At 62.2% G+C, this 27,494-nt stretch overlaps 1 protein-coding gene across 2 annotated transcripts; it reads right to left on the bottom strand.

Moving 5' to 3' along the window:
• Window positions 1–104: 104 nt before the first annotated feature.
• Window positions 105–23,758, bottom strand: LOC115947467 (rho guanine nucleotide exchange factor 11). Of its 2 annotated transcripts, none has more exons than XM_034071088.1 (41): window positions 23,608–23,758; window positions 16,913–17,004; window positions 16,595–16,693; window positions 15,289–15,338; window positions 15,156–15,213; window positions 14,854–15,032; window positions 14,694–14,765; window positions 14,487–14,606; window positions 14,321–14,375; window positions 14,165–14,241; window positions 13,589–13,726; window positions 13,409–13,483; window positions 13,113–13,214; window positions 12,250–12,348; window positions 11,432–11,474; window positions 10,925–11,021; window positions 10,721–10,843; window positions 10,440–10,463; window positions 9,951–10,095; window positions 9,173–9,272; window positions 8,635–8,664; window positions 8,257–8,386; window positions 7,848–8,027; window positions 7,627–7,674; window positions 7,023–7,204; window positions 6,034–6,180; window positions 5,612–5,691; window positions 5,362–5,487; window positions 5,168–5,285; window positions 4,713–4,891; window positions 4,557–4,632; window positions 3,687–3,854; window positions 3,498–3,585; window positions 3,310–3,411; window positions 3,127–3,197; window positions 2,840–3,052; window positions 1,975–2,190; window positions 1,405–1,497; window positions 879–1,045; window positions 598–784; window positions 105–453 (listed from the first exon to the last, which is right to left on the bottom strand). In XM_034071088.1, the coding sequence occupies exons 1-41, from the start codon at window positions 23,637–23,639 to the stop codon at window positions 410–412; spliced, it is 4,425 nt and encodes a 1,474-aa protein (XP_033926979.1). In that variant the 5' UTR covers window positions 23,640–23,758; the 3' UTR covers window positions 105–409. The 2 variants fall into 2 exon arrangements, with proteins under 2 accessions (XP_033926979.1, XP_033926980.1); XM_034071089.1 differs by having other exon boundaries at window positions 8,257–8,383; window positions 9,173–9,269; window positions 23,608–23,757.
• Between the last annotated feature and the right edge of the window lie 3,736 nt (window positions 23,759–27,494).

The following is a 27,494-nucleotide window of genomic DNA, read 5'->3' as shown; positions in this document are numbered from 1 at the left end:
CAACCAGGAAAGGAGGAAAAGAACCGGGATCCAGGAGGAAAAGAACTGGGATCCAGGAGGAAAAGAACCGGGATCCAGGAGGAAAAGAACTGGGATCCAGGATGTCCAACCGCAACTCTCGCTCTCGGCTCTATTATATATAATATATATATGGGCCCCCCCGCGCCGGCCTCGCCGCGCCCCACGGGAGGGGGAGATAGGACCGGGCCCCCCCGGGGGGGGGGACACACCGGGGGGCCGCGGGGGGGTATTTACAGGGGGGCACGTACATACATATTTATAGGGGGGGACGGGGGGGGGCAGAACAAAGTGCATTTATACAGACCGGATCCAGCTCCCGTGGGGGGGCCGTGGGGCTCCCTCCTGCAGCCCCCACAGCAGGGGGGCTCGGGGGGGGGCCCCACTGATGCTAAAGGTCAGGAGGGGGGGCCTCGGCCAGGGGGGCTCTGGAGCCTGGAAGAGAGGGGAGAGGAATGGGGGGGGATGGAGAGGGGGGGATGAGATGGGGGGGCAGGGATGTGATGGGGATGGGATGGGATGGAGAGGGGATCTGCATGGGAGCGATGGGGATGTTATGGGATGGAGAGGGGCTCTCACCTGGGGCGCTGGTTGCAGGCCCCTGCAGGCTCCGCAGGGCACGGGACAAGGGGCTGTCGCTGTCGGGACTGGGGGGCTGCTGGCCCCATGGCTCCATCTGTGGGGCTGAGCCCCCCAGGGGGGTGGCATCGGCCGAGGAGCTGTGCCCCAGCGACCGCAGCAGCTCCCGATGGGCTCTTTCCACAGCCTGGAGCAGAGAAATGGGGTCAAGGATGGGGGGGGCCACAATGACCCCCCATAATGTGCCCCCCCCATGTCCCCATGCCCAGTGTGGGGCTCACCTTCAGCCTGGTGAGCTTCAGTGTGAGCTGCTCGATGGTGCGGAAGATGAGGTCCACATCCGTGGGGGGAGCCTCGGGGGGGCTCGGCCGGGGGGGTGGCTCCTGGGGGGGGCTCGGGGGGGGCACGGGGGGCAGCCCCATGGGCATGCTCACATAGAAGTAGTTGCCTGGGAAGGGGATGAGCAGCGTTAGGGACCCATGGGGAGGGGGATGCTGTGTGTGTCCCCCCCCCACGCAGGATGTGTCCCTTTGTGGTGGGATAAGGACACAGACCCAGCCCCGGGTTCTGGCTGTGGTGGCACCGGGTGGCCCTGGCCATGGGGCCAGTCCCTATGGACAGTGTGGGGTGCGTGTGTCCCCCCCAGAGGACAGTGCCACCGGCCCCCCCATCAGGGACTCATGTGCTGTTAGAGGATGAGGCCTCCTGGGGACAGTGGGACACATGGATAACAATGGGGACACAGGGACAACAACAGGGACACCCGGACATGGGGACACCCCGGCGAGGGGAGGGGGGGCTCTTTACCATCTACATTAGCTCCGCCTCCTTCCTGCAGCTCAGTTTCTGATTGGCTGCTACCTGGAGAGGGCGTGGCCTCCTTGCCCCCCTCTGCCCGGGCTGTGCACCCCGAAAAGAGAGGGGGGGGTTGGGGAAAGGGGGTGAGCAGGGCCCGCACCCAGCACCAGCACCCATCAGCATCCCAGCATCGGAACCCCATCACCAGCACCCATCACCAGCACCCATCCCATCACCTGCACCCATCAGCATCCCAGCACCAGAACCCGGGCAGCATCACCCAGCATCCAACACCAGAACCCCACCATCAGCACCCAATCACCAGTATTTGTCAGCATCCCATCACCAGCACCCATCAGCACCCCACCATTAGCACCCCACCACCAGTATCCACCAGCATCCAATCACCAGTATTCGTTAGCACCCCATCACCAGTATTTGTCAGCACCCCACCACCAGTATCCACCAGCACCCAGAGAGAGGGGAGGGAGGAGGAGGAGGAGGAGGAAGAGGAGGAGGGGGGTGAGGAGGAGGGGGGGGAGGTCCCCCCGTGCCTGCCCATCCCAGCCCCCCCCGCACCTTTCCGGACGACTCTGAGCTCGTCGGGGGGCCCGGTCCCGTCCGGGGGCTCCGGGTCCTCGGGGGGCTCCGGGTCCTCGGGGGGCTCCGGCAGCGCCGAGCCCCAGCCCCGGCCCCCGGCCCCGCTGCCCGACGGCGTCGGGGTGAGCTCGTCCTCGGGCTCCACCGCCCGGCCAGGCAGCAGCCGCCGCAGCAGCAGCACCCGCAGGCTCTCCACTGCCAGGGGAGAGACGGGAGACGGTCAGCGGCAATGGGGATGGAGGGGAGGGGAGAGGGAGGAGGAAAGGGGAGGAGAGGAGGAGGGGAAGGGAGAAGAGAAGGAGAGGAGGAAAAGCAGGAAGAAGAGGAGAAGGAGGAGGAGGAAGAGGAAGAGAAGGAGGAAGAGAAGGAGCAGGAGGAGGAGGGGAAGGGAGAAAAGGAGAGAAGCAGGAAGAGGAGGAGAAGGAGAGAAGGAAGAAAGAAGGAGAAGGAGGAAGAAAGGAGGAGAAGGAGGAAGAGAGAAGGATAGGAGGAGAAAGAGAAGGAGAAGGGAAGTAGAAGGAGGAAGAGAAGGAGAAGGAGGAAGAGAAGAAAGAAGTGAAGGAGAAGGAGAGGACGAGAAGCAGGAAGAGGAGGAGAAGCAGAGGAGAAGGAAGAGGAGAAGGAGAAAGAGGAGAGGGAGGAAGAGAAGGAGGAGAGGAGGGGAAGGAGGAAGAAAAGGAGGAAGAGGAGGGGGATGAAGAGGAGGAAAGAAAAAGGAAGAGAAGGAAGAGAAGGAGGAAGGGAAGGACAAGGAGGAAGAGGAGAGGAGGGGAAGGAAGAGGAGAAGGAGTAGGAAACAAGGAAGAAGGGAAGGAGGAAGGGAAGCTCTCCCTGCTGCACTCACCATCCTCCAGCGCCGCCTCTGCCAGCCCCTCTGCACTGACAGCCCCCGGCAGCAGCAGACACATGGGGAGCGCAGCCTGCCCGGCCGGGGGGGGGTCAGGCTCGTCCACAGCAGCCCCCGTGGGCAAGGGGGCTGCAGGCAGCTCCCCCTCCTCTTCCTCCGCCTCCTCGGGGGCCTTCTCCGTGCCCAGCAGCGGGGGGGCACCGGCGGCTGCTGCAGGAGCAGGGCAGAGGTGAGACCCACGTCCTGCCCCCCCCCGGCCCCCACAGGCCTGGGGCAGCCCTCACCTGAGCAGCCATCCCCTGCTCCGGAGCCTCGGCACAGGATGGGGGACACATCGGGGTCCTGCAACACGAGCCTGCGAGGAGGAGGATGGAGGCATCAGGAGGGAGGAAGGAGCTGGGGGCTGACACTTGAGCCCCCCCCCCCCCTCTATGTGAGCCCGGTGCCCATCACACCCCCCTGCTCACCCTGAGGCTGGCACACGGCTGGGCTCCGGTGTGCAGCGCCGGGGGGGGAACGTGGCGTTCCTGGTGGCACTCTGCACCGCATCCTCCAGCAGCTCCATCCACCTGCATGGCCAGAGCCCCCCGTCAGCTCCCGGGGGGGTCCTGCCCCCCATCATCCCCCCCCAGAGCCCCATCCCTGCGCTCCTTACGTGTTCTTCTCGGAGGACGTCAGTGCCACCAGCTCATAGATCTGGGGTCCCAGCTCCGAGGTGCAGATGATGAAGAGGGCTCGTTTATCTGTGCGATGAGGAAGGTCAGAACGGGGCATGGGCTTCACCCGGACCCACACGGTCAATGGGGCCTCACTTCCAGCCCCATTGCCTTCCCCTTGGTCTGACCCGTGGCCACGGAGCGGATGAGCACGGAGTTGAGCTTGAGGACGGGGCTGAAGGTCTGCTTGTTGTCCGAGGAGCCCAGCGCTGTCTTGCTGTGGCACTTGAGCACCAGCTTCTCATCCTGCTTCTGCAGCAGCACCAAGAGGTCCTCGAGGAGCAGCACGTGCAGGTCTGGGGTGGGAGAGGAGATGGGAGTCAACCAGGGAAGCTCCTGCCTTGCAGCCAAGAGGGAGGATGGCTCCATGGATCTGGCAAAGGGGGGCTAAGGGAGTCCCTGGAATGCTGCTGGGCTGGAGGTGAAGTGCCCATGTCCTGGGGGATCTGAGGATGCAGGAGCTGCTGGTACCATGTGATGGGGAAGGTCCATAGAACCATGGAAAGGTTTGGGTTAGAAAGGACCTTAAAGATCAAACACTGCCAGGGATGGGGCAGCCACAGCTTCTCCATTCAACCCATCCCAGTGTCCCTTGATGCAGAACTTCCCAATATCCAACCTAAATCCCCTCTGTTTCAGTCTGAACCCATCAGCCCTTGTCCCATGGCTGCAGTCCCTGATGAAGGCCCCTCTCCAGCATCCTTGCAGCCCCTTCAGACACTGGGAGCTGCTCTGAGCTCCCCACGCAGCTCCTCTGCTCCAGGCTGAGCAGCCCCAATGTTCCCAGCCTGGCTCCTATGGGAGCTGCTCCAGCCCCTGCTCATCCTCGTGGCCTCCTCTGCCCTTGCTCCAACAGCTCCATGTCCTTCTGCTGAGGCCACCAGAGCTGCCCCCAGTGCTGCAGGGGGGTCCCCCAGAGCAGAGCAGAGGGGCAGGATCCCTTCCACATCCCTCTCACCCCAACCTGTACTCACAGCCCCACAGAACCCCCTCCATACCCACAGTCTTGTCCTTGCTGATGCGCCAGCTGAGCGGCCCCTCATGGATCATGCGCCGGGAGGTGAGGTCCAGGCTCTGTGGGAAGCCACAGCACGGGCTGGGATGTGCATCCCCCCCACCAAAACCCCCATGGATGCCATAGGGGCCGGGGGTACCTTGAACTCAGCAGCCAGGGGGTTGCTGGTCCTCTCCAGGGAGGTGGCATCCAGGCGTTTCTGGTAGCCCTCCAGGCGGTGCCGGTTCTCAGCTCTCTTCACAGCCTCATTGACGTGGCGCAGGATGTCCCGGCACTGGTCCCGGGCTCGGCACAGCTTCTGGTGCTCCGAGGTGCCCACTGCCATGGCACACAGGGGACAGCGGCTCAGCACCACCAGTACCACCGCTGTCCCCATCCCACCGCCCCAGCTCCCTATGGGGAACAGGGAGAGGTTTCCCACCCCCCAGCACAACCCTGGCTTGGCTCTTCCCACTGGGAAAGCACCAGGTCCCTGCCCAGCACCCTTTGCTCTGGATGGCAACAGAGGCAGAGCATCAAGAGAGCATGGTCCTCTCCCTGCAGCCCCAAGATGGGCTGGGGATGGGAGCATGGGGCTGAGCCCCCAGCCCCTACCTTCGGTGTGCTTGAGGATGCTCTCCAGCAGCAGTGGGTACTTGGTGAGACGCTGCATCTCCGAGATGATCAAGTCCTTGAGCTGCAGGCGCCGGCACTGGGGGTTGCTTTCGGCTTCCTGCGGTGGGGAGAAGAGGGTGGAAGCCTTGGGGTGGGATCGGGGATGCCAAGGGAGCATCAGGATGGGGACCAACCTGCATGAACATCTGGAAGCGGCTCTCCTTGCGCTGCTTGGTTTTGATGAGCTCAAGGGCGATGGATTGGTAGGAGCAGAAGTCAGCAGCCACCTGCTGGATCTCCTCTTTGGCCAGGCCATCAAACTGGGGGGAGCAGGGCAAAACAGGGCTCAGGCTGCCCCAGGCCTGGCCCTGAGCCCCCCATGTCCCATAGCTCCAAGCACAGCCAGGGGACAGCATGGGGTCACCCCCACCCTGCGCCCCTCACCCGAGACAGCATGAGATCCCCAATTTCCTTGATGATTGGTCCTTCTTCCCGGAGCTTCTTCATGGATTCAGAGAGAGAATCTGCACAGGGATGGCAGGGACAGACAAGAGCCCATGAACGAGGGGCCAGGGCCCCCCCTGGAGCTGCCTGCCCCACAGGGTCCCTGCCAGCTCTTGGCCATGGGCAGGAGGAGCTGAGAGCCCGATGGGCTTCAACTGCTGCGTGTCAATGAGGGTGACACCAAAAGCAGGTCCTGGAAGGGTACAGCAGGGGCTGGTGCTGAGCAGGCATCCCAGGCATTGGCAGAGGGAACAGAAAGCCTGGAGCAGGGATGCTCGGGAATGCCATGGGGACCACCCACTGTTCCCACCGCAGAGGGGATGCTTCCAAGGCAGAGCCCAGTGCCATGGGAAGAGGCTTACTGTGGATGTCTATGAGGTCAGGGAGGTTGGGGAAGAGCAGCGCCAGCTCCTCCCGGGACAGCAGGTTCTCCTTCTTCAGCCGCTGGTAGAAGAGGAGGTCGAGGACCCGGAGGATGCGGAGGTGAGAGCCTTCGGTGGCAAAGAGCTCTGTGCGAAAGGCACAGGGGTGGAGAAGGGTCCCTTGTGTCCTTGGGGTGCCCCTCATGTCCCTGGGGTGCTCCTCATGTCCCTGGGGTGCCCCTCGTGTCCCTGGGTGCCCCTCGTGTCCTTGGGTGCCCCTCGTGTCCCTGGGTGCCCCTCATGTCCCTGGGTGCCCCTCGTGTCCCTGGGGTGCCCCTCGTGTCCCTGGGGTGCCCCTCGTGTCCCTGGGGTGCCCCTCGTGTCCCTGGGTGCCCCTCGTGTCCTTGGGTGCCCCTCGTGTCCCTGGGTGCCCCTCGTGTCCCTGGGTGCCCCTCATGTCCCTGGGTGCCCCTCGTGTCCCTGGGGTGCCCCTCGTGTAGTTGGGGTGCCCCTCATGTCCCTGGGGTGCCCCTCGTGTCCCTGGGTGCCCCTCGTGTCCTTGGGGTGCTCCTCATGTCCCTGTGTGCCCCTCGTGTCCCTGGGTGCCCCTCATGTCCCTGGGTGCCTCTCATGTCCCTGGGTGCCCCTCGTGTCCTTGGGTGCCCCTCGTGTCCCTGGGTGCCCCTCATGTCCCTGGGTGCCCCTCGTGTCCCTGGGGTGCCCCTCGTGTCCTTGGGGTGCCTCTCATCTCCCTGGGTGCCCCTCATGTCCCTGGGTGCCCCTCATGTCCCTGGGTGCCCCTCGTGTCCCTGGGGTGCTCCTCACGTCCCTGGGGTGCCCCTCATGTCCCTGGGTGCTCCTCATGTCCCTGGGGTGCCCCTCATGTCCTTGGGGTGCTCCTCATGTCCCTGGGTTCCCCTCATGTCCCGGGGTGCCCCTTGTGTCCTTGGGGTGCCCCTCATGTCCCATTGTGCCCGGTGCCTCCTCACCATTGATGACCTCCTGCCGGTCGATCTCCCTCTGGGGCAGGTTTGCCAGCAGCTCCCTGCTGACCGAGTGCTGCCAGTTCTGGCTGTCAGGCTCCAGGTCCGAGAGCTGCCCCTGCTCATCCTCCACCAGGTGAGGCAGGAAGGGATCCACACCAAAGCCCAGGCTGGGCGATTCCATGCTCCTGGATGGGGGAATGGCAGCGGTGGGAGCCCTCTGCAGCCACCTGCATCCAGGCAGCCCAACCCCAGCACAGCCAATATCTACCTGGGCCCTACTTTGGTGGCCTTCAGCACAAGAAGTACAGAGCCTGTGCCTCGGGAGCTAACAGACTACGGCCCCCAGCAGACATCTACATAGGTCCTGTTAGCTCCTGTGGGAGACACAAGGGAACAGCGCTGCCCCCCATCCCAGGGCGATGGAGAACTAAGAGGGGACCCCCCACTGCCTCCCATTGTGCTCAGTTAGGAAGGGACGGATGGGATCCTCTTTTGGGAGCCCCAAAGTGGGGGCACAGCCCCAGCTTGGCCCTACAGTGACTCCTGCTCTGAGGGAAAGCTGGCCCCGGTGCGGTACAGGCACAGAGAGCAAGGCTGGGCCACTCACCTGCGTCCCATCTTCGGCGTGTATGGAGGGGTGGGATTCTCCAGCGACCTGGGGAGGGATGGGGAGAAGTCACCTTCGTGTCCCAGCATCCCAGCCCCTCTCCTGCCCATGGGGCAGCACCCAGCAGCGCATCCCTTAGCACAAGCCACCCCAAGGGGTTCAGCTTTCCCATCCCAGCACCCCCAGTGTGCCCTTGCTGAGGCTTGGATGCTGCCTCCCACCTTGTGGACAAGCTGGAAGCAGAGGACGATGCTGACTGGTGGAGCCTGGTGGCCTCGGCTGCCGCATCCATGTCCACGTCACTGCGGGACCGAGGAACGTTTTCCACCTTCCGGGATTTCTTCATCTCTTCCCGACCTTTCAAGCTCTCGGAGCGACCCAGCTTGACCTCAGCACGGGAGCTGCAGGGGGGAGACAGAGCCCAGGGAGTTGGGGCTGCCCCATCCCTGCTCAAGGCCGGGTTGGACACAGGCGCTTGGAGCATCCTGCTCCAGTGGAACAGGTCCTGTCTGGAGCTGGATGAGCTTTAAGGTCCCTTCCAACCCAATTCCATGATTCCAAGGGCAGGAACAAGCAGGGGCATCCCTGCAAAGCCACTGTGGGACCCCCAGAGCTGCTCCCATGTCCCACCTGTCCGGCTCCAGCAGATCCTCAGGGAAGCTGCCGGTGGAGAGGCGCTGGGAGCCGGGCTCCTGGCTCTCACAGTGCTGGTTGTTCTCAAAGTGCTGGATGATGTTCCTCACATTGCCGGGTCTGACTGCTGGCACCAGGGCAAGGAGGGGAGAGCAGTGAGATGGGGCTGAGGAGGAGATGCTGGTGCTGCTGCCCACCCCCTGGCCAAGCCCCGGGGAGCGTCACTGAGGGCATTGCAGCCTCCATGGGGTGATGTGCTGAGCATCCCATGATGCTGATGCTCATCCCAGACCCACAACACTGGGGCAGCTTGGGGGGGATAAAATAAAACTAAGCACATGAAGTGAAGGGCAAACAAAAGAAAAGGCCTTTTACCTTCAACAGGGGACAAGGGGACATGAAATGCTGGAAGGGAAAAACAAAAATGAGATGTCAACTCAATCCTGCATCTTGGCAACCAAGGAGGCAAAGGGGATGGGTGAGGCAATGCATGAGAACTGAAAGCAGAAGGGGAGGAGGAGGAACGGGGGCACACACGTGTGTATGCACACACACAGGCACACATTGCTCTCCAGCACCTCATGGGACCGTAGGGGAGCCCTTTAGAGCCATGGCTGTGGCAGTGCTGGGGAACAGTAGGAGTGGATGAGCTTAAAGCTCTTTTCCAACGGGATTCATTCCATGAGTCCATGTTCTCTGATTCTACCTCAGCCCCCAGGAGCTGCGGCCCTTTTAAGATGCTGTTAGCAGCCCCTAACCTATAGATCTGTGGGGAGAGCTCAGTTCTGCTCCCTTCCCACTCCCCTCAGAGCCATGTGGGAGCACAGAGGGTTGAGAGGGGTTCCAAGGTGCCCTGGGTACAGCACAGCAGAGGAGCTGTGGGTGCAGCACCCCACGAGGCCCCAGTACTCACTGCTCTGGGAGCTGATTTTGGGCTTCCCAATGTACTTGAGGATGGGGTTGCGCTTCTTGTCTTCCATGGCATCCTTGTCCTTCTTCGTGCTGCTGCTCTGCTGGGACACCCCAGAGGAACACTGATAAACACCCAGAGGGGCACCAAGGGGGTCCCCAACCTGCACCATGCTGGAACCACTTGGGAAAGGATGGGGCTGGGATCTGGCTCTAGCATCAAGCAGCTCTCTGAGACATGGGGGGAGATGGGGATCTCTGGAGTACCCCTCCCTGGGCTGCTCCCTCCCCTGCAGCACTGGTGGCAGCTCTGGTGGCCTCAGCAGAAGGACATGGAGCTGTTGGAGCAAGGGCAGAGGAGGCCACGAGGATGAGCAGGGGCTGGAGCAGCTCCCATAGAAGCCAGGCTGGGAACATTGGGGCTGCTCAGCCTGGAGCAGAGGAGCTGCGTGGAGAGCTCAGAGCAGCTCCCAGTGTCTGAAGGGGCTGCAAGGATGCTGGAGAGGGGCCTTCATCACGGACTGCAGCCATGGGACAAGGGGTGATGGGTTCAGACTGGAACAGGGGGGATTTAGGTTGGATATTGAGAAGTTCTGCATAAAGAGACACTGGGATGGGTTGAATGGAGAAGCTGTGGCTGCCCCATCCCTGGCAGGGCTCAAGGCCAGGTTGGAGCATCCTGCTCCAGCGGAAGGGGTCCCTGCCCATGGCTTTAGATGAGCTTTAAGCTCCCTTCACCCCAACCCATTCCCTGGTTCCATGACCCAGCAGCAGCCTCCCACCTTCTTGGCCTTGGGGAAGAATGGAAGCCACTTGTCCCTGTCCGGGAGGGACGGAGCCTTCTCACTGGCCCCAGCTGCCCGGGGCTCCCGGCTGCGGATGCCTGCGTGGTTCATGTAGGTGCTGAGGGCGAAGGCCATGGGGGAACTGCGAGAGAGGAGAGCAGAGGCTGCAGATCCAGCACTGGGAGGCACTGGGGGAGGCTGGGATGTCCTGGGGGACTATGGGGGCAGAGAGGGCCCATTCCCAGCAGGAGACGATGCCCAAGGGATGCGGGGCAAGGGAGAAGGGAGGAAAGGCAGGAAGAGCTCAAGAGGGTGAACTGGGGCTGCACCCAGCACCCTGGGACCCTGAGCTCAGTGTCCACCCTCCCCAGGGCCAGCCAGGAGCCCACAGGGATACGCCTGGCATGGGAAGGGGATGCTCCTGTGCCTCCTTTTGCCTCGCAGCTAAGAGCTGGATGTGCTCCCACTGTGCCCTGGGGCCCTCACCTCCTGTCCTCTTCATACTTGGACCTGCAAAGACATGGGGAGGGATGAAAGAGCTTGTTAGGAACCTGCTCCTCTCCTGGGCGCCCTCCACCCCTCACTCCTCCTGCTCCAAACTCTCCTGCCCACCTCCCACATGGCATCGCCACGGGCATCTCACCCCATCCCCACTTGATGGGGCAGGAGCATGAAGCAGGGCCAAGCTGGAGCCCAAGCCCCTTCCCAACGCCCTCGTCCCGCATCCAAGGAGAAAGATGCTTCCCAACACGCAGGGCAGCACTCACAGGATGTCACCCAACTGGGCCAGCTGCTTCTCGGCCACTTGCCGCTCCTTCTGGGGGTCCCCATCCAGGTCCAGGAGGTCGTTCTCCCCATAGAGACTGCCCAGGCCCATGGTGCGCTTGGTCCTGTGGGGGTCAGGGCCGAGGCCATGAGCCCAGGCCTGGGGCGCCTGCATGGGCAGGAGCCCATTGAGCTCCTGCACCCACCGGTAGTCCTGGATCTGCTCCTGGATCTCGGGCATCACCATCTCCTGGGCTTCAAAGAGGGCAGCTCGGACGTCATCCCCATTCCGCAGCCGGGTCTCTGGGATGGGAGAGGAGCAGCAGGGTCACAGCAGGCAAGGAAAGGCCAAGGGACCCTCCGAATGGGGCTTGGAGCAGCTGCTCCTATGGAATGTGTCCATCCCCATGGCAGGGGTCGGAGCCAGATGAGCTTTAATGTCCCTTCAACCCCAACCATTCCAGGACTCTGGCAGCCTCAGGCCCTTGGGCAGAGCGGGGCAGCAGGGAGACCACGGAGCCTCTCCCTGCAGAGCCCAGCCCCTCGCTAACTGGTTTCCAGTTTGCACCCCCAGGCTGAGCCACCTGCCTGCAACAAGAGCCCCATTCCCAAACATGGCAGGGCCAAGCGGTGCAGGAATCCTTTGGGATCCGGAGCTGGCATCCCAAGGAAGAGCCCCTGGGAGGGGAAGGGGCCGGGGGGAGCTCACTCACCGATCTCAGCCAGGAGCTGCTCGGCCACTTTGACCCGGAGGGGCTGTGGGGGGAAGGCACCAGAGGAGCTCAGCAGCACAACCCAGCACCCAGCGCATCCCAGCACCCAGAGCTCATCCCAGCACCCAGAGCATCCAAGCACCCAGAGCATCCCAGCACCCAGAGCATCCCAGCACCCAGAGCTCATCCCAGCACCCAGAGCATCCAAGCACCCAGAGTATCCCAGCACCCAGCGCATCCCAGCACCCAGAGCTCATCCCAGCACCCAGCGCTGATCCCAGCACCCAGCGCATCCCAGCACCCAGAGCATCCCAGCACCCAGAGCATTCCAGCACCCAGCGCTGATCCCAGCACCCAGAGCTCATCCCAGCACCCAGAGCATCCCAGCACCCAGAGCATCCCAGCACCCAGAGCATCCCAGCACCCAGCGCTGATCCCAGCACCCAGTGCATCCCAGCACCCAGAGCTCATCCCAGCACCCAGAGCATCCCAGCACCCAGAGCTCATCCCAGCACCCAGAGCATCCCAGCACCCAGAGCATCCCAGCACCCAGAGCATTGCCCTGTGGAGCAGCACAATGGGATCCTGCTCCCTCCACCACAAAGGGGAGTGCCTGGAGCCTTGCCCCCCCCAGGACCCCTCTCTCCAGGGGTGCCCCAGTTGTGCAACCGCCTGCACTGACACAGAGGAACCAGCAGCACCAGAGCGGTGCCAGTGGCCAAACAGCCCTCACAGCATCCCTGGCCAAGGGGCAGGATGGATAACACTGGTTTCCCATCGGATCCCTGCAGGGATGAGGAGCCCTGTGCCGGCCTTACCGCGTTCCTGTCCAGGAAGATGTTCCAGATGTCCTTCCCCAAGCCCCGGCAGTCCTTGGCTGTGCTCTGCTGGCAAACGTCGGTGCACAGGTAGAAGAGCTGCAAGCAGGGCAGAGCTGAGGGGGGCAGTGGAGGAGGAGGAGGGTTGGGAAGTGGGGAGGAGGAAGGCTCAGGGCAGAGCCATGAACCAGGAAACGCTGTGGGGTCCGGGAGGGCAGCACCCCTGTGCTGGGCTGCATCAGCAGGAGGTGAGCAGCAGGGCAGGGAGGGGATCCTGCCCCTCTGCTCTGCTCTGGGGGACCCCCCTGCAGCACTGGGGGCAGCTCTGGTGGCCTCAGCAGAAGGACATGGAGCTGTTGGAGCAAGGGCAGAGGAGGCCACGAGGATGAGCAGGGGCTGGAGCAGCTCCCATAGGAGCCAGGCTGGGAACATTGGGGCTGCTCAGCCTGGAGCAGAGGAGCTGCGTGGAGAGCTCAGAGCAGCTCCCAGTGTCTGAAGGGGCTGCAAGGATGCTGGAGAGGGGCCTTCATCAGGGACTGCAGCCATGGGACAAGGGGTGATGGGTTCAGACTGGAACAGGGGGGATTTAGGCTGGATATTGGGAAGTTCTGCATCAAGGGACACTGGGATGGGTTGAATGGAGAAGCTGTGGCTGCCCCATCCCTGGCAGTGCTCAAGGCCAGGTTGGACACAGGGATTGGAGCATCCTGCTCCCGTGGAACAGGTCCCTGCCCGTGGCCGGGGTTGGAAAAGCTTCCAGCTCCCTCCCAACCCAAACCATTCCATGATTCCATGAAGGAGGGAATGATGCCAAACACACGGCTCCATCTGGTGGTGCTCAGTGGTGCTGGTGGGTCCCTTACCAGGGGGCTGGGATCTGCCTGGGAGAAGATGTAGCGCAGGAAGACCCCCAGATGTGCTGGCCGGGATTTGAGCTTGCCCAGGTCCTGGAAGAGGGAGTCGCACTGGGAGCAGAGCAGACAGAGCCAGTCAGGAGGGAAAGGAGCCCACAGCTCAGCACCGGGGTCAATCCCAGCACCCCCCTCCCTCGGAGCAGCCTGGATGAGGGTCTCAGTGCCCCCACAGAGGCCCCATGTGTGATGGTGACAGCCCTAAGGGGGGGGACAAAGCCCCCAGAGCAAGCACTGAGCACCATTACCTCGTTATTGAAGTACCCAGGGTCACAATCCTCCTCCGGCCCGATGATGAGCGGCCTTCCCGTGCGGTCCATGCCCTACAAGGGACAGGGCCTGGAGTCAGGAACCAGGCACTGGTTGGGGGGAGCCTTGGTCCGGGTCTGGTTGGCTCCAGCCCCCAGTGTGGGTTGTTCCCAACACACCTGCTCGGGCAGGGGGATGCCGGTGCTGTCGGAGCCCTGGCGCCGGTGGTGCTGGAAGAGCCGGGCTGTGATAACAGGGGATGTCCTGGGGCTGTCGAGGCCGTGGTCGGACAGCACCGAGTTCCGGTTCATGGGGACCTGCTTGGGGTGAGCAGAGTCAGGGGATGTGGGGCAGCACTGAGGGGATGGGCCCCGGGACCTCCAAACCTCCCCTGGGGCCACCAGAGAGGCTTGAGGATGAGGAAGAGTTGGGGCAGCCTTCACATGGGGGGCAAGCACAGCAGGGGAAGCATTCCAAGGGCAAGGAATAAAGAGAGTGCTTCACAAGGCAGTTTGGTCAGGTGCTAACTGATCACTGTGATGGCAAAGCAGGAATCTGAGACCCTAACATGCACAGAGCCACCAGGGGGATCATGGAATAGAATCCTGGAATGGTTTGGGTTGGAAGGGATCTTAAAGCTCATCCAGTTCCATCCCCCTGCCACAGACAGGGACACCTTCCACTGGAGCTCCAAGCCCCATCCTCAAGCATTGCTAAGGATGGAGCATTCCCACAGCTCCGGATCCAGCTCTCACCTCGCTCACGGATGGGAATCGCTCCGTCCCAGACTCCAACCCACTGTCCCCATCCTGTGAGTCCAGGGAGAGGCGTCCTGGAAGCAGAGGAGAGCCTGAGCCACGAGCTCAGGAGCCGGGGACATGGGGATGCTGGGAGGCACCAGCACAACTCACCTTCCAGCACCTTGAAAGCAGCCAAGCTGGAGTCACTGCAGAGCCGGCCCGAATCCTGCAATGGGAGGAGTGGTGCTGGACCAGTGCGGTATTCCCATCCCGCAGCAGCATCCCATGCTCCAGGCAGGCTCAGAGGGAGCCGGGAGCCCCCAGTGATGTCCCATACCATGGAGCCACCGGTTTCCTGCAGGATCTTCAGCTGGAGCTGGCTCACCCTCCGCCGGGCTCCCTCGATCTGCTCCTCCATGGCCGTGGCCGGGTTCCTGCTGTAAGCCTCATAGAAGCGCTGTGTGAAGAGCCAACACTGTGACATTCCCAGAGCCCCATAGATCCCATCCCAGGGATCCAGGCCAGCCCCCCATGGGTGCTGTACCTGCAGCTCTGCCTCCTCCTGCCGCAGCATGTTGCGCAGGATCTGCGTGGCGTGCTTCTGCACCTCGGGGTCCTGCAGGGTGCAGGGATGGGGTGAGGCTTCACCCTCCTCCTGCCCCACACATGGAGCAGGGCCCTGGGAGCACGGAGGGGTTTGGTACCTGCAGGGGCTTGGGGTCGGTGATGCGCTGCGGCAGAGGTGGCGGTGGTGGCGGCGGCGGAGGGGGACACACGGGGGTGACACGGGGAGCCCCAGCCATGCTCATGTCCTGCTGGGATGTGGGGAGCCCCACGGATGGAGGGGGGGAGCCCAGGAGGGTCAGAGCGACGTAGGCACCGGCTGGACCAACAGGGGAGGGAGGGTGAGACCGACCCCATCCCTGCACCTGAGGCACCCCATGGGCACCACGGCAGAGGGGGGGATCCCATCCCTGTAATGGGGCATCTCCCTGCCCCTACTCACACTTGATCAACTTCACCACCTCGAGGTGAGAGCTGTTGGTCACCATGGTGCCGTTGACCTGGCAGAGGAGAGCGGGGCTCAGGCAGGTTGGGGACAGGGCCCCATGGGCAGGGGGGCAATGGGGGATGCTCACCTTGACGATGCGGTCCCCCTCCTGCACCCCGGCTCTCATGGCTGCTCCCCCTGGGACACAGGGAGCAGGGACAGGAGTCAGCAAACAGAGCTCCAGCTGATCCCAGCCCCTCTCAGCACACTCATCCTGGGGGCCACCAGGCACCCATGGGTGCACACAGCCCATGGGGCAAGGCAGGTGATGGAGCCTTGGGTGCTTTATGCTCCCAGTTCACCCAGACAAGCTCTTCTGCTCCCCCAGCCTTTCCCATCAGATTCAGGGCAGCAGAGAGGGCCCCAACCTGTTACCCCAGCATCCAGGCTGGCTCCAGCACATCCCCATGGATAGCCTGGATCCAAAGGCAGAGCAGAGCTGCCTCCTCTCCCCCTGCTCTTTAACAAAGCTCCCGAGGTTGGAATACATGAAAAATCCACTTTTCCTGCAGCCAAAACCAAGAGGAAAATGTTTCCATGAGGCTCAGCTCCAAGCCAAGGGCCTGAGATGCAGCAGGGAGCTCCGGCTGCGGAAAGAGCCTTGGATTGCTCGGATTCCTCCAGCTTCAACCATCTCCTCATTGGCAAATGAGTGGGGAAAGGGGGGACAGGACCCTGGGATGTCCTGCACCAGGGACACGGTCCCTGTCTCCCCCCAGCCCTGGGGTGAGGGGGTGATGTGAGGGGCTCCCAGTGCAGCTCCAGTTGCAGGATGGAGACACCCCAGTGTTAACCTGCCCTGGAAGCGCTCAGCGTTTTCCCTTGCCTAGATTCCCAGTTTTCCTGGCTTTCGGACTGGAGGGGGTGGGAACATCCGCTGTAAAATAAGCAGCTCATTGTCTATTTCAATTGCTGCTCCCAGCCCTGCCACCCCGCAAAGCCATTAGGAGCTGCAAAGGGAATTCCCATCCCAGGCTCCATCCGCAGCTCCCGGGATGAGCACAGAGCAGGGAATGTCATGGATGTAGGGAGCTCGCCCTCCATCTGCTGTGTCCTGCCCATCCTGGCTGATCCATCCCAAGTGAGCTGCAGGTCATGGAGGGGATGCTGACCTGAGAGCAGCTCCAGAGCCTAAAGGGGCTGCAGGAAACCTGGAGAAGGGCTTGGGACAAGGGATGCAGGGGCAGGATAAGGGGAATGATTCCACCCTGCCATTGGAAGAGGCTTGGAGCAACCAGTAGAAGGTGTTGGGGCCCATGGAACTGGATGAGCCTTAAGCTCCCTTCCCACCCAACCCATTCCCTGGTTCCAGGCTGCAGCGAGACCCTGACCTGGGAATAATGGGGAAGGACCCCCCATTCCCCCCCCGTGTGTCCCCATATCCAGGCTCTCACCTGGCCGCACCGACTGCACCAGGACGACACGGTCCCCGCTGACGGTGAAGCCAAAGCCATGCTGGTCCTTCTGGATGATGACACAGCGCTGGACCAGACCTGTGCAGGAGCAGGAGCAATGAGCCTTCAGCCTCCGAGGCACGGCTGAGTCATCCTCACCCTCCCGACCCCACTGCTCCGAGCCCTGCTCCTGGAAACAGGATGCTGGTGCCAAGAGCATCATCCCTGGGATGCAGCATTCCCGACCCCTCTGCCCTCCCCATGCACTTGCAGCCCTTCCTGGGTGATTTTGGGTCCCCAAGGGATGCATCCACGTACCTGTGGATTCAGAGGAGTCGGAGGGCTGGCGGCGATGCCCCGGAGACCTGCGCTCGGATGAGGAGTCAGCCAGGGAGGACAGGCTGCTTAACCTGGGCAGGGAGAGCAGGGATCAGGGATGGGGTGTCCGGATGGATCCAGCCCCAGCTCCTGTGGAAGTGCAGAGCATGGTGATGGCAGCCGGCATGGGCAGTGCTGTGTGTCCCTGCCATTGCCGGTCCTCTGCCTGCCCCACCGCAGGGAGCCCCACAGGAGACTCCAGGACTCTGGAATCTTGTGTTTGCCAGTGGGGAAGAGCAATGGAGGGGAGAGGTGAGGGTAGGGATGTGCCAAGCAGCATGGCCAGGATGATGCTCAGGGAAGCAGAGGGAGGGATGGGTCAGGCAGACACAGGCAGACAGCAGGCAGACAGCAGGCAGACACAGGCAGACACAGGCAGACACAGGCAGACAGCAGACAGACAGCAGACAGACACCAGGCAGACACAGGCAGACAGCAGGCAGACAGCAGGCAGACACAGGCAGACAGCAGGCAGACACAGGCAGACAGCAGGCAGACAGCAGGCAGACAGCAGGCAGACACAGGCAGACAGCAGACAGACACCAGGCAGACAGCAGGCAGACACAGGCAGACAGCAGGCAGACACAGGCAGACAGCAGGCAGACAGCAGGCAGACAGCAGGCAGACACAGGCAGACAGCAGGCAGACACAGGCAGACAGCAGGCAGACAGCAGGCAGACAGCAGGCAGACACAGGCAGACACAGGCAGACAGCAGACAGACACAGGCAGAGAACAGTCAGACAGCAGGCAGACACAGGCAGACAGCAGACAGACACAGGCAGAGAACAGTCAGACAGCAGGCAGACACAGGCAGACAGCAGACAGACACAGGCAGAGAACAGTCAGACACCAGGCAGACACAGGCAGACACAGGCAGACAGCAGGCAGACAGCAGGCAGACAGCAGGCAGACACAGGCAGACAACAGTCAGACACAGGCAGACAGCAGGCAGACACAGGCAGACACAGGCAGACAGCAGGCAGACACAGGCAGACACAGGCAGACAGCAGGCAGACACAGGTAGACAACAGTCAGACACAGGCAGACAGCAGGCAGACACAGGTAGACAACAGCTGACAGAGGCAGACAGCAGGCAGACAACAGGCAGTCACAGGCAGACAGCAGACATCCCGCCAAGCCTCAAGTCCTGCAGTGAGGCTCCGGGTCTGGGCTCATTTCTGTGCACCCAAGTGCACCACCGGTCCCCTCACTGCTGTCACAGAGAGGGGCTCCCTTGCCCCGCACTGCTCCCACATCATCCCAAGGATCCCATTCCAGCTCCGCTCTCCTCTCGCTCTGCTGGGCAGCTCCAGAAGCCAGGGGCAGGGCAGGAAACGAAGGGTTCCCATCGGGAAGCAGCCCAGGAAGCCGGGAGCAGGATGAGAGCAGGAGCCCCCCCAGCCCCACTCTGCTTACCTGGGCCCATGCGGCTGCTGCTCGCTGCCCCCTCGGCTGCCGGGAGCACAGGGACAGGGGTGGCACAAGGGGGACCCGGAGGCCAAGGGGAAGGGGGGGAAAGAGGAGACAAAGACATCAAGAGGCAATGGTGGGGCCCAGGGCATTGCCCCATGGGCAGGGCTGCCTGGGGGGGGGCTTGGGAAGCATCCCCTGCCTACAGCAACATCCCCAGGCTGCTTTCCCTGCAGGACCATGGAGCCCATAGCAGTTTGTAGGGGTGCCCCTGAGTGAGAGCCTGCAGCAGGATAAAGCCAAGAGCCCCGCTCCTATAGGCAGCTCTTTCCCTGCTCCAGGAGAGGAATATTGGGAAGCAGCTCATTGGAAGCTGCCTGGATAACCTGAATCCAGACCCATCCTGCACAACCTCTCACAGACCTGAAGTGGGACCCCAGCACATAGGAACCGGGCATAAGGAAAGGGCTGAAGCATCCCAAGGTCAGCAGTGGGATCAATTCCCTGTGTTCCCAGGCTATCCAAGATGGGCCCAGGGCACCTGTGTCAGTCAAAGGTAGGTGCAGGATTAGCCCCATAGGATTACCCAGCAGGTCAGCCTGATCCAGGCCAAGGGAGGATCGGCTCCTGTTCCGCATCGGATGCCAGGGCTTAAGGAGCTGCCGCACCATGGGATGCTCATGCAGCCCCTTCCTTAGGAGCTCCAGCAGTGCCAGGACCACCCCAGGCTCAGCCCCAGCCCAGCCAGGAGCCACCAGTGCCACCCTGTGGAGATGCCAACCCCGCTCCCTGTTTGCATCCCATGGGAAGGAGCCAGGCCAACGCTAGCTTATTGCCATCTAAAAGAGTCCTTTAATTCGGCTTTGCTTAAGCTGCTTCCTAATTGACTTACAGAGAGCCCAAACGTGCCCCTGTGAAGCAAAGGCAGGCAGCCCAATGCAGACTGCCCCTGGTGCCTGTTTCCAGCCCTAAGGATCATCCCTTGGGTTGTCCTAAACGTTTGAACTCCAGAATCCTGCAGCCAGCCGGGACTCTCCCATTCCCAGCACTGGGAATGAACTGGAACCCACAGAGGTTTCTGCTATAGAGATGCACAGACTGGTCTGGGTTGGAAGGGAGCTTAAAGCTCATCCAAAGCCATGGGCAGGGACCCTTCCACTGGAGCAGGATGCTCCAATCCCTGTGTCCAACCTGGCCTAAGAGCTCAGCTCAGCCTCCCCTCGGGCAGGTTCAAGCCATTCCTGTTGTCCCATCCCTGCATCCTCATCCCAAGCCCCTCTCCAGGTTTCCTGCAGCCCCTTTAGGCACTGGAGCTGCTCTCAGGTCTCCCCTTCAGGAGCCTTCTCTTGTCCCAGCTGCCCCAGCCCAGCTCTCTCAGCCTGGCTCCTATGGGATCTGCTCCAGCCCTCGCAGCAGCTCCATGGTCTCTCTCCATCAGCTCCATGTTCCTCTGGTGCTGCTGCCCTAGCACTGGATGAAGGATGCAGGGGGGGTCCCACAGAGCTCAGCAGAGGGGCAGGATCCCCCCCATGACCTGCTTTGAGCTTATTTCTCCCAATTTTGGCTCCTTGCAGTGAAATCACAGCTCTTCACTCTTCATGCCCCAGCCAGGCCAGAAGGGAACACCAAGGGGGGAATGAACCCACCACAAGCACAAGCCTGGTGCTGCTGCATCGGGAGCATCCCACAGGGCAAAGATGAAGGAGGAGAAGAGCATCCCATCCTCGGAGCGGGTACCCCCCAGCCAGAGCTCTGCTCCAGCATCAGAAGCTTGGCTCTATTCTCCTTCCAGGTCTCCAAATGGCTGTGATCCCAACTCCAGGGAAGAGAAACCGGAGCCACTCCAGCGCGCCTGGGAAGTGGCTGCCTTTAGGAGCATGCAGGGATGCAGGTGGGGACAGCATCAGCCCATCAACAAGGGAAAAGTGGGAATATCCATGGAAAGATAAAGCCCACAACATGGAAAGGGAATCAGTGTGGCGGTGGGATGCCTCCTGCACCAGAGTCACTGCTTCCAAAGCAGCCCGGTGATCCCGCATCGGGATTAGCCAGTGTCTCCTGCTCCAAAGGCAGCTGCTCTCTCCCCAGGCCGCAGCCTTGTGGATGATTCCACACTCTGGGATTCTGGGGACAGGAAGGAAGGAAGGAATTTCAGCTTCGCAAATAAATAAAGAAAGAAAAATGATTCAGCTTCCTCCCCTTCCCCCTCAGGCGAGGGAAAGAGTCCAGCCTGGAGCAGCTCCAGCCTCGCAGCGGAAAACCGGGACGTGCACATCCCGACGGGAATGGGCTGTGTGTCCTCTGGGAATGCCGGCTCAATGCCCCATCGCGCATGGATCGGGAAGCTTGGAATGATGCTTGGAATGATGCGGCTGCGTCGAAGGTTGAGTGGCAAAGCAGAGTTAAACCTTGCTGGGTGCTGCTGGGATGAGGATGGGGGAACATCCCTGCCTGGCATTCCTGGCGCTGCACACGCAGCCTGCACTGATCCTCGGTCCCCAAGATCCGCTTTTCCTCTTTTCCCACTCCGGAGCACACAACAGGGTTCCCACTCCCAACAGATCCCATCCGATGCACAGGGTTGCTGGATCAGGAGCCCAGTGCCTCCACGCTGATCCCGGTGGCTCCGAGCGAGTGCCAAGCCTGTGAATCCATGAGGCTGGAGTCATCCCGGATCCATCTGGGATTCCGCAGCTTCTGCCTCTCCTTGTTCTGATCCCAGAGGAGCTGCAATAGCTCCGTGTAGGCACCAGGGCCAAGTGGGTTTGGATCCCAGGCTCCCTCCGGCAGCAGACATTGGATCCTGCAGGAGCTCCCATGTAATTAAACGGGGGAAGCCAGAGGAGCGCGACGAGCACAGGAGGCAGCGCTCCCGTTCCAGGCGCCATTCCCAACATTCTGATGCTCTGTGCACTGGAGTTTTGCAACGCCGATTCCCGAAGGCAGGAAAAGCCCAAGCTCCGTTGGGTGTCGCGGTGGTGACGCCTGCCTGGCTCATGGAACCCTGCTCCCTCCCAGAGCCATCCCAAACAAACCCATGGAGCTCCGGAGCAGGATTAGACCCAAAGGGATGGAGATGGGAGCGCTGAGATCAGCAAGAGCTGAGGAAGGGGTTAGCAGGGATCTGTGTCCTGAGGCTCCGGATGCCCCATCCAAGGCCAGCTTGGACACAGGGATTGGAGCATCCCGCTCCAGTGAAAGGGGTCCTTCCCCATGGCTTTAGATGAGCTTTATGCTCCCTTCCCACCCAAAGCATTCCACGATTCCATGCTTCCCTATTAGCCAACACTTGCCAAGCACTCCACACACACTCCATTGATGTATGTTATCCATCAGGACCATCACCAGTCTCCAAAACCCCTTTCCCCCCACCAAACCCCCTGCAGCATCCTTCCCCTCCCTGCCTGCAGGCCAAGCACATGGAGGGAGCCCCATAGGGAAAGCAGAGCCGGGATCCCAATCCACCACCAAGGGAGATGTGGTTTCCTGGGAACGCTTCCCAAGCTCTCCAGGTCCTTCCCAAGCAATCCCAGGCAGTGTAATCATTAACGGTGCCACAGACTGGCAGAGCTGGTTTGGCCAGCACCCGTTTGGGGTGGGAGCTGTGGGGCAGGGATAGGGAATAACCTGCCCCCAGGGGATGTTCTCTTCCCAGCCTTCCTCCTGAACAAAAGCAGCCACATCCCAGCTCCCATCGCTTCCAAGTGGGAATTGCTGCTCCCAAAATGCTCCTTCCCTTTAGCAGTGACTGAACCCATGGACAAGCCACATCCCGCAGCCTGATGGCACCCATAGTGATGTGCTGCACCTGTACTGGGGCGCACTGGGGTGCACTGGGGTGCACTGGTCTGCCTGGAGCCGCGGTGCTGCCCGGACACCACGGGGCTGTGGGTACCACTGCTCCCTTGGATGCTGCGGGCAGGATGGGGCTGTTGGGATGGGGTTTTGGGGGGAAATCCACACTTTGACCCTTTTTAAGTGATTTTATGCGGCTGAGGAGCCCTGGGCATGGGGCACTGCAGGCTCCTGACCTCAAAGAGCAGAGATCGAGGCTATTTAAAGAGCAGGGAGAAGACTTAAGCCTGGTAATGCTGCCCAGGATGAATCCTGGGATGGCAGCGACCCCATCAGCTCCCTCATTCCCAGGCACCAAACCCCCTTCTGGAGCCGCAGCATCCGCAGGAGCCCCCGCTGAGCATCCTCCACTCAGCACCAAAGCACCAGAGCAGGAAGGGAGCAGGAGCCCTTGTCCTTGGGAGGGATCACAGGATCATGGGATCATGGAGCGGGTTGGAATGGATCTAAAGCCATGGCAGGGACCCCTTCCAATGGAGCAGGATGCTCCAAGCCCCACGAGCATGGGATGGGGCAGCCACAGCTTCTCCATTCAACCCATTCCAGTGTCCCAGCACCCTCATAGGGAAGAACTTCCCAAGATCCCATCTCCCCTCTGCAGGTCAAAGCCATTCCCCTTGGCCTGTCCCTGTGTTCCTCACCATGATCCATGCGGAACGGACAACGCCGCATCCCTATGGATGGCACCCATCCCTATGGATGGCACCGGAGCCCCTGGGCGATGCCAGGGCCATGGCAGCTCCACATCCCCATCCCTGTCCTCATCCCAAACCGAACGGGGTTGATCCAGGGCTCATCCCCCCCCTCTGCATCCCTGCTCCGGTGCGGACACCGGGACCACGGCTGCCAACGGGATGCGGTGGGCAGATCCCAAACCCGCACCTGGGATTCCCATGGGAATGCCGTGCATACCCATTGGCCTTTGATCCCTTAATCCCAGCCCTGCCAGGGCCGAGCCCCCCCCCCACCCAAGAACCCGCTGGGAACGGACCGAACCCCCCCATAAAGCCCCCCTGGAGGGGCCTTGTCCCCAAAACCTCCAGATTTTACCCCAAAACCTCCGGATTTCACCCCAAAACCCTCAGATTTAACCCCAAAACCCTCGGATTTTACCCCAAAACCCTCAGATTTAACACCAAAACCCCCGGATTTCACCCCAAACACCTCAGATTTCAACCCCAAACCCCTCAGATTTCACCCCAAACCCCCCGAATTTTACCCCAAAACCCTCAGATTTCACCTCAAACCCCTCAGATTTCACCCCAAAACCCTCAGATTTCACCCCAAAACCCTCAGATTTCACCCCAAACCCCCTAATTTTACCCAAACCCCTCCGATTTCACCCCAACCCCCCCCCCCCCCCCCGTACCTGTCCGGGGCCTGCGGAGGCCTCACGCTCATGGCGCCTGTGCCGCGGCCCTCAGGGCTCCGGCAGCCGCCGCCCCGCTCCGGCCGCCACCATCCCCGGGCGCTGCGGGGGGGGCTCGGGGCAGGGCCCGAGCGCCCCCGGCTCCGCTGCCGGCTCCGGCCCCGCTCGCTCTGGAGGCGGCGGCGGCGGCGGAGCGGGGCCCCCCCCCCCCCGGCCCCGGCGGTGGTGGGGGCCGGGCCGAGGGAGAGGCCTAAAGCCGCTCCCAATCCCCGGGCTCGCCCGACCCACGCAGCCCGAGAGGGGGCAGCGCCGGCGGGGACGGAGCGGCGGAGGGAGGGGGGGAGCGGATGTGGGGGGGGACAGAGGGGGGGGTGTGGGGATAGAGGGGGAGTGGGGAGACCGGGGGGGGCACATGTGGGGGGAGATGGGATTGGGGATCCACATCTGGAAGGAGCCTTAGAGATGGGATTGGGGGATCCACATCTGGAGAGAGCCATAGACATAGAACTGGGGGACCCACATCTGGAGGGAGACATAGACATAGAACTGGGGGATCCACATCTGGAGGGAGAGAGATGGGATTGGGGGATCCACATCTGGAGGGAGAGAGATGGGATTGGGGATCCACATCTGGAGGGAGATGGGATTGGGGATCCACATCTGGAGAGAGAGATGGGATTGTGGGATCCACATCTGTAGTAAACTGTAGACACGGTTTTGGGGAACACATCTGTAGTGAGCTATAGAGATGGGTTTGGGGGAGACCCCCCCCCACAGGCTGGCACTGGGGTCCCCCCGTCCCACCACTGGGTCACCCACGAACTCCCGGTTATGGGGGTCCCTCTGCACCCCCTGCACCAGGAATGGGGGCCCTGAGCCACCAGTTCTCAGAGGCAAATGGGGGGGCTGAGCCCCAGGTACCCCACAAGGAGCCCCCAATCCCTCAGCCATTGAGGGTCCCCTAAAAGGAGAGCCCCAGAATTCCCAGTGTGGAAAACATGGAAAAGTGAAACTGAAAATGATCCATGTTCCGGGAATCCGGGATACGGATCCATGCATCCCGAGGCCGATCCCAACCGGCTTCACCCTCCACGGAGGGGGCTGATGGGGTATTTGGGGGTGCCCCCCATAGTGGGGGGGTTTGGGGTCAGGGAGGTGGCTTTGGGGTGCAGTTGAGAGCAGCCCGAGCCCTCTGCACACGGGTTTATTGGGAGGGCAAAGGCTGATCTGGGCCCCCCAGACCTCATGTGGGGCTCAGCCATAGGGCCAGGTCCCAAGGTGAGGATGGGGGGGGTCAGATGTGGGGCACCCCCCTTCTGCTGCTGCCCTGGAGCTCCTCCTCTTTGCCTTCCTCCTCCTCTTTGCCTTCCTGCGCTGGCCGGGATGGGCGCTCCAGCCCCATTCCATAGGGAAAACGGGGGGGCAGGAGCAGGGATGTGGGGACCCCCGGCTTGGGGGGCAGCAGCGGTGCTGGGGGGCAGGCGGGGAAGGGGGCCCAGGTTGGGGGTCCCAGCGGGGGGGTGCAGGCGGCCAGGCAGGGCAGCATCCCCGGCCCCCCAAACCGGCAGCAGGAGCCCCCTAAATATGGGGGGGGCCGCGGAGCTGTATCCTGAGGGCACCGGGAGAGCAGCAATGGGGCTCCCCATCCTCTCCCAGTACAGCCACTGGGTGCTGCTGTGGGACCAGGAACCGCAGGCAGGATGCAGGCAGCGCCCTCCTGCCTGCGCCGAGCCCCGCGGCCCGCATCCAGCACCGCACTCACTGCTCCCAGCGGTGGGCTCCATCCTGCCCAGCGCATCGGGGTGCTGGGGACCCCAATGCCGGCTCCGCAGCGCGGTCGGTACCCACTGCGGGGACAGTAACGGGATGTGGCCGCACTGGGGACGGTGCTGAGTGCCCGGGGGGGGTTGGATCCCATAATCCCGTACCTGGCTCGGCATTCCAGGCGGCCGGCACAGGCTGCGGGGATCCCAGAGGAGGAGGAGGAGGTGGCTGAAGTCAAACTTGTAGGTGAAGCGTTTGCCCTTGGTCTTGTGCAGGATGCGCTTGTTGTAGTAGTACCTGGGGGGGGGGGGGGACGGACACGGGTACCCTGGGATGCTCCCATGGGATGATGAAGGCTCTGCCCCCCCCTGAGGATGGAGGGGGGGCTCTGCGGAACCATGGGATCATGGCAGGGAAGGGACCTTAAAGCTCATCCAGCTCCAGGGCCACCTTCCACATCCCAATCTGCTCCAAGCCTCATCCTGGAGCACTTCCAGAGCTCGGGAATCCGCTGCTCACCTCAGCGCCCGGCTCAGTTTGTCGTAGTTCATCTGGGGCTTGCACTTCCTGCGCCCCCAGAGCCGAGCCACCTCATCGGGGTCCTTGATGACGAACTCCCCATACTCGCCCTGCTGCCAGGCGATGACGTGGCGGAATTCCTCCTTCTGCAGCAGCTCCAGGATGAAATGCCAGAGCTGGATCTGTCGGGAGCCGGGGCTGGACCGGACAGCGAGCGCTGGGGGGGGAGCACCCTCAGGGACACGGGGACATCACCCCCTGAGCCCCACCATGGGGTGCGGGCAGGAAGGGAATGGGGGGTCGGGGGTCCCCATCGCTGGGTGCGCACCTGGGAGCCAGCGGGAGCCAGGCAGCGACGGGCACGGGCAGAGCCCCTGCATCCTGCGGGAGAGAGGAGAGTGCGGGGAGCACCAGAGCATGGGATGCAGCCGGGAACGCGGATGGACCTGGGATGCACCAGGGATGCACCCAGCAAACGGGATGCACCCAATAACGGGAGTGCACCCAGCAACCGGGATGTAGCTGGGATGCACTCAGTAACAGGGATGCACCCAGCAACTGGGTTGTAGCTGGGATGCACTCAGTAACAGGGATGTACCCAATAACGGAGGTGCACCCAGCAACCGGGATGCACCCAGGATGCACCCACCATCAGGGATGTACCCAGGATGCACCCAGTAACGGGGATGCACCCAGCAACTGGGATGTACCCAGGATGCACCCAATAACGGGGATGCACTCAGCAACTGGGATGTACCCGGGATGCAGCTGGTAACGGGGATGTACCTGGGATGCACCCAGTAACGGGAATGCACCCACCAACCGAAATGCACCCGGGATGCATCCACCATCAGGGATGAACCAAGCAACTGGGATGCACCCAGTAACCGGGATGCACCCAGTAACCAGGATGCACCCAGTAACCAGGATGCACCCACCATCAGAGATTCATCCAATACTTGGGATGCAGTCGGCATGAACCCAGCACTTGGGATAGACCCAGCACCCAGGATACCCCCAGGATGTACCCACCACCCAAGATGCTCCCACCAGCAGGGATGCACCCAGCAACAAGGATGTAACTGGGATGCACCCAGCAACTGGGATACCCTCGGGATGCACCCACCTGCTGAGGATGGGGCTGTGCTGGTCCTGCCCATTGCACCCCATGGGGATGTGTCCTCCCTTACAGGGGGTCAGCATCACCCGAAGCCCCAAACCCTTCGCTCTCAACCCCATATTGCAGGGTACCGGGGTGGGGGGACCCCAGCATCCCCCTGCCCCACTCACCTGAGGCCTCCCTTCCCTTCCCGGTGGGAGGATCCCTCTGAGGGCTCCGGGAGCATCCCTGGATATATAAAGGAAGGGGATGGGTTAAGGATAAATCTGCTTAAACCCGGTGGGAGGAGAGGGGGGGAGCGGGGGCAGGTTTGGGGGGGTCCCTGCTTCACTCCCCATCCTGCTCCATCCTTCCCAGCCCCGTGTCCCATCCGGATACAAGCGGGACAATTTGGGATACCTGGATTGGAGCAGGAAGGCTCCAAGAGCAGCAGATCCAAAGGGCAGGATGGAAAAGCTTCATTCCCGGTTTTCCCTTTCCTCAT

Source organism: Melopsittacus undulatus, chromosome 20, assembly GCF_012275295.1.
Source record: "Melopsittacus undulatus isolate bMelUnd1 chromosome 20, bMelUnd1.mat.Z, whole genome shotgun sequence".
NCBI lineage: Eukaryota > Metazoa > Chordata > Aves > Psittaciformes > Psittaculidae > Melopsittacus > Melopsittacus undulatus.
The sequence above is the reverse complement of the archived record's forward strand: the minus strand, read 5'-3'. Positions and strand labels throughout refer to the sequence as shown.